Source organism: Aptenodytes forsteri, unplaced genomic scaffold (genome assembly GCF_000699145.1).
Source record: "Aptenodytes forsteri isolate BGI_AS27 unplaced genomic scaffold, ASM69914v1 Scaffold4, whole genome shotgun sequence".
Taxonomy (NCBI): domain Eukaryota; kingdom Metazoa; phylum Chordata; class Aves; order Sphenisciformes; family Spheniscidae; genus Aptenodytes; species Aptenodytes forsteri.
In genome coordinates this window covers 1,791,238-1,799,089 of record NW_008795442.1, presented here as the reverse complement: position 1 = coordinate 1,799,089, position 7,852 = coordinate 1,791,238, and the positions used below count along the sequence as shown (strand labels likewise).

Below are 7,852 nucleotides of genomic sequence, written 5' to 3'. Positions count from 1 at the left end.
GGGGGGGGGGGGGGGGGGAACAAACAAGTCATTGCACCATTTTACCCATGCCAAGTAACGCTTATATTTGGTTAACTGAGAAACTCTAGTAATTTCAGGCCTCGGACAACACCAAGAAATTTTACAGGATATTGCTGTCAGGAATGTTTTTTTTCTTACCCCTGTCAGTGCCTGCCCAAATTTGACTATACATTTCTAAATGTACTAGATTTTAACGTGTACTAAGGAAATTGTTAGAAGTACAGCAATTAGATGCTCCAGTAATTGTATTATGTGAGCATGCTTCTAGATCAGGATACAAGACAAGAGAAAGATGTGCTGGGAAAGACCTTCCCTACTTATTTGACACTGCTGTGCCCACATGCTCTTGTGGTTGGTGTCCAAAAGCAGAAAGTTTCTAGACATTAGAGAGACGAACAAAAAAAGGAAGACACACACAAAAAAGGTAAGTGAAATAGGATGTAGATACCAAGAACCTAAGAATAAGGAGGGAAGAGAGAGCGAGAGGGTATATGGAGGCAGGGGAAGAAGAATAAATGAGGGAAGTGATGAGAAGCAGAAGGGAAAAGTATGGTAGACTTAAACAGCAACTGTCTCCTTCTAGAGCCTAGATTCAAACTTGATCAAACACCACACACAAAAAAGGTAAGTGAAATAGGATGTAGATACCAAGAACCTAAGAATAAGGAGGGAAGAGAGAGCGAGAGGGTATATGGAGGCAGGGGAAGAAGAATAAATGAGGGAAGTGATGAGAAGCAGAAGGGAAAAGTATGGTAGACTTAAACAGCAACTGTCTCCTTCTAGAGCCTAGATTCAAACTTGATCAAACAACAACACTGCAGGTCGTTAAAGAACATCTGCTACCCAGTTAATGACTGACAATCCCACTTTCTAAAGTATTTCTATTTACTTCAAAAATCATGCTTCTGCCCAAGAACAGAGTACCTCATTTGGAAAATGAGCGCTATTCGGAACAAAAGAAACAAGATAGTGCTGAAGAGTCTTTGACATAATTTGACAAGTCAAAAAAGAACCTACTGACAAACCATTCAATCCTTAGCAAGTTTCTATTCTGCCATTTATAGGTTTTATAAATTTTCCATTATCTTCTTGCCTTCAAGCAGACCTTTGTAACTTAGCTTCGTTTTCCTTTCGTGTTTTTCCTTCCCTTGGTTAAGCAGATTAATACTTATTTTAATATCCATACATTTAACCAGCTAGGAAGTTATTTCATTAAAACCAGAAGCAAAGAAAAACTGAAAACCTTCCACCAGAAGAGAATGCCTTCAAAAATATTCTTCAATTCTATTCTCTATCTCACCCAAAAGAAAAAAAATCACTTTGATATTAAACCAATACACTGAAGGTAGAGCGTAATAAAGACAGAAACTTAGAAGGATTTGTTTAAAAACAAAAAAACTTTCTTAGGTTAAAGAGAAAAAATTGTAAAATGTAATCTAGAAGTGGAACTTACTTTAAACGGAACTTCACAATTCACAGATGGGTAAACAATGTTGCTCCTTCAGAGGGAAGTATCTTGTAACTTAAGATTAAAATGGATCGGAATCCTTATTTTTTGTCTTAGTTGAAACATGATATCCAAAACGGTACACGTTTAAAATTATGCAATAAAGTTAGTTCCGTTCTGACTGAAAGAGCAATAACTGGACTGCTGCTGAAAGATATTTAAGGCAGGGTGGCAGGCAGCTTCTTCTAATATTTGCTTTATTAGTGAGAGCTTACACTGTGCTATGTGCTCCGATTTCATTTCAAAAACATGCATACAATGAATTTAGCAGATGAGAAGGACAGACATTAGCCCAATGTTTTTATTTAAAGTTCCCATTAAGTCAGAAATGTATTATTGTGGAAGAATTAAAAAACATTGAAAAGGAAGCTAAAAGAAATCCTGTTTTCAGAGTCTAGATATAAAGACAATAGGGACACAACAGAATCAAAAAAGCCCCCTCCTCTTCCATTATTTCCAACTGCTTCATATGTAAAATTTCTCCCTGTTTTTCCTCTTGGATATTTTAAGTACTATAGTTGGCACTAACAAATTCTTACCTTGGACAGTGCTTCATCATGCACAACTGTATTGGTTGTTAAAAGTACAAGAACTGTCTGAAGCAATTTAAGTTCTTCAAGACTATTTTCCATCAGTTGCCAAAGCATATTAATAATGTTTCCTGCTGCAGCCTACAAAGAAATAATTTTTTGCCAATAATTAAGATGTTTACATACTGGTATATGATGTGTACACATGTAAGAATAGCACTCTCATAAATGCATATCGTAACTGAATTTGCCTTTGTCCGTACCATACGACTACATTGAGAAAACAAAGCCAATTTCATTGTCACAAGCTTCCCAAAATATTCTTAAAGAACTGACGGCAGAAATCTCTTAATGCGTAGTCCAAATTAAAGCGCATACTTCATTTTCTACTTGGAAATACAGAAGAGACAGTACAAAGACATTTTACCCTCAAAATTCATTCATATCAGAGAAAAAACAGTGTAATTTTACATTATGCAAGCACAACTGAAGGTATATTTTAACAGTATTATTTTCACCAGCTTCTTAACACACTATATATATAGTACTATAATATGTCATGACATTTACAGTTGCAGGAAATGTGCATCCATTTTATCTTATTTTTAAAAGTAACGTAACAAAAACATAATACATAATGATATCACACAGAGTAAATTTTGTGGATGCCACCTTAAGAATTATATTTATCAAGGACCATTACATGTTCTGTTCCTGCAGTGTAAGAATGCAAACTAAATAAGCTGTTTTGAATTATCATTAATTTCCTTCTAGAAGTTACTAATGTTTCTTCACCTCTTTTTTTTCTTTTTCCATGGTCAAAAAGGTTTTCTTTTAAGTTACAATTTTTTAAAAACAGATATGAGTAAAATATTTTGCAGAATATGTTCATTGCCATATAAACAGCCTCCTAAAAAAAACCCATTTACCTTCAGTTTGAGGCCTGTATTTCTCACACTGAAATATTTATGTATTTATATAAAGATTGATCTTACCTCTGAAACAACTTCATGGGACATGAGCCTCTGTATGGCTGCTAGACACAGCTGAGTGATCTTTGGTTCCTTTGTTCCACAACCCATTAGAAAAGGCTGAACTACCTCTGAGCTGTTCTCTTTCAATGCTTTCAAAAAGAGATATGAAAGCAGTCAATGTTTAATACTTTGAAGAATACAATGCAAAATTTGTTAATCATACCTATTAACAAAAAGCAATCTCCAGTCTTGGAAATTTGGAATTTACTCTTGCACCACAGGGAAAAGCCAAGTGAAGACAGACACTGGGCTGCCACAGCTCACTTCCACAATTACCCCGGCTGAGGCTCAAATCCCAAGCACCTTCTCCCTTACACACTCAAGTGACTTTCTCTTTCCAAATCCAAAACGGCCATTTAGAGTCCATTTGGTTAGTAAGAAGCTGTAAGGTTCTACCCATTCCAGAGCACTCTCTGGTCCTGCAACAGTGACCAGCCTCAGGCTGGTAGCCTTCTCCTTCTGCCTTGCTTCCCCTTGGCACTGAAATTCAAAAGCAACACAAAGCGTGGCACAAAGAGACATATCAAACCACGTAGCACAAAGGGGAATAGCAAAATGCCACCAACAAAACAGGAGAAGAATGAGACTGGACTGTTTGTATCCTGGGTACGTACACCTGGCTGTGAATTTTTCAACCAGTGTTTTTGTGAGAAAGGGCAGCTTCTTAAAATGAAGCTTTGTCAGGAGAAAACACAAGTTTCATGAGCAGCTACTTTTTTTTTTTTAAGGAGAAAAAAATTCACAATGAATACAACATTCCACACTGACATTTTAAAAAGTTTTTCCCCATAAAAGTAATTCTAGAAATCTAAGATAAACTTCATAAAATTAAAAAGGAAGAAAATATTTCTGAAAGATTAAAGGAAAGCATGACTCTGACCGATGAGTGCTTTTCTGTTTGCAGGTGTGGTTGTTGATTCATGCAAACTTTTAAGATTTTAGCTGCTGATCACCATTTCAGATATTAAAAATTTCCTCACAGTTGAAAGTTCAATGTGTGTTCTTACACTAAATGTCATACAATGTGTTTTAGTCTGTGTGTAATAAGAGAAATGTGTTCATGAAAAAGTTTCACACACATTTTTAGAGCACAGATCTTACCACAAACAGACAAAAAATACATTCTCACATAAAAATGCAAACATGATCTATTTTATTTTTTCTATTGAGCAATTTGAAGTTTGGCTCTCAAGAGGGCTTATTATTAAGTATCACTACAAAGTTGGAAAAAAAGAATGAAACGTCAAGGTAAAAGCTACAAGAATATATTTTAGTGATATTTTTCAACTGAAGCACTAATTAACATGACTAACAAGTTTCTATGAAAAGAATAGGCTAGTATAAACTATAGATGCCAACTTTCTATAAGGTAATAGTTCTTACAGGGTGATATTAACACATATACAGTCCACAGTTTTGTCAGCCTCTTCAGAGCCGGTACAGGCTCTATGTCCAGTTTGACAGAGGCTGACCTTGCACCAAATGCCTAATCAAAACCAATTAAAATGTCAGCATACATGTGAATGAATACATAGGTTCACTGCCTGTTTAAAAATCCGCTTTGATTTCAACAGGTTTTTTTAACTATGAAGCAAATAAACCTGCTTTTAAAATATACAGTATAAACCATATTCACCAACACCATTCTCTTATTAAACACTCCATGATTTTCAAATTAAAAACAAAACATTGGCTATTTTATCAAAAATGGAAGTTTGTTCCCAATTAAGACATGTAATTTAGGCATCTAATTGTCAGTGTCTACATGTGAGCTAGATGTCTAAGCTGCTTTTATAGTCTATGAACACCTACAACACATGCCCAATAGAGCCTAGAGAGCTCACTCTAACATGGGCACAAATGCTTCTTCACTCATATAAATTTCTGAATTGCCATTAAGCTCTAACCATCATGCAGAAAGAAGAAAGCAAAATTTTTAGAAAGATACCACAAAACATTTATCCTTAACATAAGACTCACGATAAAATTCTGAATGGCCAAAATGGCATGAGAGTTATTTATTAAATAACAAGACAAAGAAAAAATTAAACCTTTTATGGTATTTTTCCTATAATCCATTAATAACAATAATCTCACAACAGGATCTATACAAGGATTTTTACTTTATGAAGCTAAAAAAATAATGTTTCATAGATCTGTTTTGGTACTAATCATTATGTTAGCTTCAGTCTTAAAATACACAAAAACTTTATTACATCCAGGTCTGCTTCCATTTTGCTACCAAAAATTATGTAAGAATATATTAAAAAAGAAATCCATCATAATGAACCACATCAAAAAAGTAGTTTGGGAAAGTAAAACTTACTCCTTCATTCCATCAGCAAAATTAAAATTCTAATATTTTAAAAGAACTTCTAAAGCAAAAGTATGAATTGCACATCTCAGAGCCACGTGGAAATATTTTTGAACATTTATCTCCTGTGATATAAAGCACAAGCTGACTTCTCTTTTGGAATTACTCAAATCCTCATAAATAAATTATAAAGCACATACCGACTGCCAAGAATAAAGACTTTGAAACTGCTCATTTTAACTTTTCCAAGAGAAAGAAAGAAGTTAGATCAATGACCTCAGAGTTCTGGCAAGTTGAACACATCTCACCAGACATATTATTACCTCTGTGTATTTGTCATTTTAAGATTGCATTTATTTTCCTAATAATTATAATCCTACACAGCATAATGCTTCAAGAAAGCATCAGGTCAGCTTGTTCAAAACAATCTGATACAGTTGTTCTCACCTATTTTAGTGAAATGACAGTTTATTTCAAAATATAAAGAAAAATCATATCCTGATCAAAATATTTATTTGGATTACTAGAATGTCTAGTAGATGTTCCTAAATCATCTAGCAGTCAAAAATTATCTATTTCACTAGATTTCACAATTCCAGTAGCCTTCTGCAGCTTGATTATTACTAAAGTACACATACTATCTTCCTCCAAAAAATTTTAAATAGCAGATAGGAGACAACAGAGATCTTGACATTAACTTAGCTATGAGATTAGGTTACAACTGGTACCTCAAAAAATACAAGAGTCCATAAAGAATTGGGACTGTTTAATAGCATTATGTTTAAACTGTGGAATGTTAGGATAATGTGCAGGCAAAGTATATGTTCCCCTCTGTTCCGCAGTTTCTTACTGGGAAAAAAGTCATTATCCTATTAGCAAAGATTAACTAATCAAAATAATTTTTAGGACCTGCTGGTTTTCCAAACCTCGTAACAACAAATCTGTGCAGGTTTTTTGATGAATGAAATAAATACTAACTACATTCCAGTTTAAACCTTCCAAAGGAAATGTACTTATAAAATTCGACCAACTACCAGAAAGTGTTCCCTCAAAAAGATAAAAGTAAAGACTGCCTATCCATGGCCAAAATCAATGATCTTTCACATCTCTTCACTTTGAAATGAAGACTAAAAAACAAAGAGTTTTGCATGATTACAAACTAGCTTTCTAAACTATAAAGTCCTTTACACAGTAATATGCCAAAGAATGTTGATGGCTTCCCAAATGGCTAACTAGAGAAATCTCTTTTGTTTGTGTATTTTCATATAGCTGACATTACCTGGCATAGTTTTCCCACTTATGTCAGCATTCATGACAGCAGTAAAAACAAAGAAAATAAACAAATAAAAAAGAGGCATTAAAGTGAAATATTGAGGGGTGGAACTGCTACTTCAAATAATTCTAGCAAGTGCCTCCTTACCAATATCTGATTTACATACCTCAAAACAAGAAATAGTTTTACATCTATTTCATTTGGACCTTTCAAATAATTTAGCATTTTAAGGATTTTGAAGACAGCTGGGGTAGACACTCAAGTATTAATACAGGGACATTCAACTCTAGCCAAAGGCTTCAGCAGCAATTGGCAAGAAGCCATCAGTTTACATGCTATTTAATAAAGCTGAAGAAAGTCAGTGATACTGTTTAAGCACTTACAAAGCTGCAACTCACAAGATAGCTCCTGTCCCTCAAGGCAATGGTACATCTTAAATTGGATGACCTTGCCTCAGATTAAGATGGATTCTTGCCTGCCAGGCACAAGTCTCCAAAGGCTAGACTCTCATACTAAACACACAGATGAGGCTCATACTGCAGAACTCCACACAGAGCACTCAACAACAGCTATGGTGAACATAGACAGTGAATAAAACATTTAGAATTTGGAGTCTAAGCATTCCATGCTATTTTTTTAAGTGGATGATTACTTTTGTAGAGCCACAACTGAAAATGGAGACCTCCCTCAGCATCAGTGTAGCACTAACATGAAGCAGAAGTAGTATTAAAAAATTCTCATGCTCCTGGATTTTTTGCTAGGTGCCCAAAAGTAAAGCATCACTAATATAGCACACACTAAAAGACATGTAGGATTATTACACATATCCAAGACATCTTTTAAACATTTTGATCTGTAACTCAAGTTTATTTTTCCCACTCCATTGCAAATAATTACCTGCCAAAATATCAGTGTTCCGTGCAGCTATTGTTTTCACTTTTATTATTCCTGATTCAGCAGCCTGGAAGAGAAGAAAATAAGTAGTTTAGATACTATTTCATACATCAATATCTGGAAAGAAATAAGAATACTGAAGATAAATAAAAATGTATAGTCTCAAAGCAAAAATGTTTTTGTAGTGTTTTCAGTAAGCAGAGCTAATGCAGAATTGAAATCTCTCTAGCTTCTGGAATTCATTTCCAGAATTCCATAGGAAGGGGTATATTGTGTGGT

The 7,852-nt window shown here is 34.5% G+C and overlaps 1 protein-coding gene across 2 annotated transcripts in view; it reads right to left on the bottom strand.

Annotated features, from left to right (window-relative positions):
- Positions 1-7,636, bottom strand: part of MON2 (MON2 homolog, regulator of endosome-to-Golgi trafficking) — a 59,584-nt gene extending 51,948 nt beyond the window's left edge. For both annotated transcript variants that reach the window (XM_009281089.2, XM_009281090.2), the window contains exons 1-3: positions 7,577-7,636; positions 3,054-3,181; positions 2,068-2,199 (exon numbers count right to left, since the gene is read on the bottom strand). In XM_009281089.2, coding sequence (XP_009279364.1) covers positions 2,068-2,199; positions 3,054-3,140 — 219 coding nt within the window. In that variant the 5' untranslated portion in view covers positions 3,141-3,181; positions 7,577-7,636. The remainder of the gene's footprint in view (positions 1-2,067; positions 2,200-3,053; positions 3,182-7,576) is intronic.
- Between the last annotated feature and the right edge of the window lie 216 nt (positions 7,637-7,852).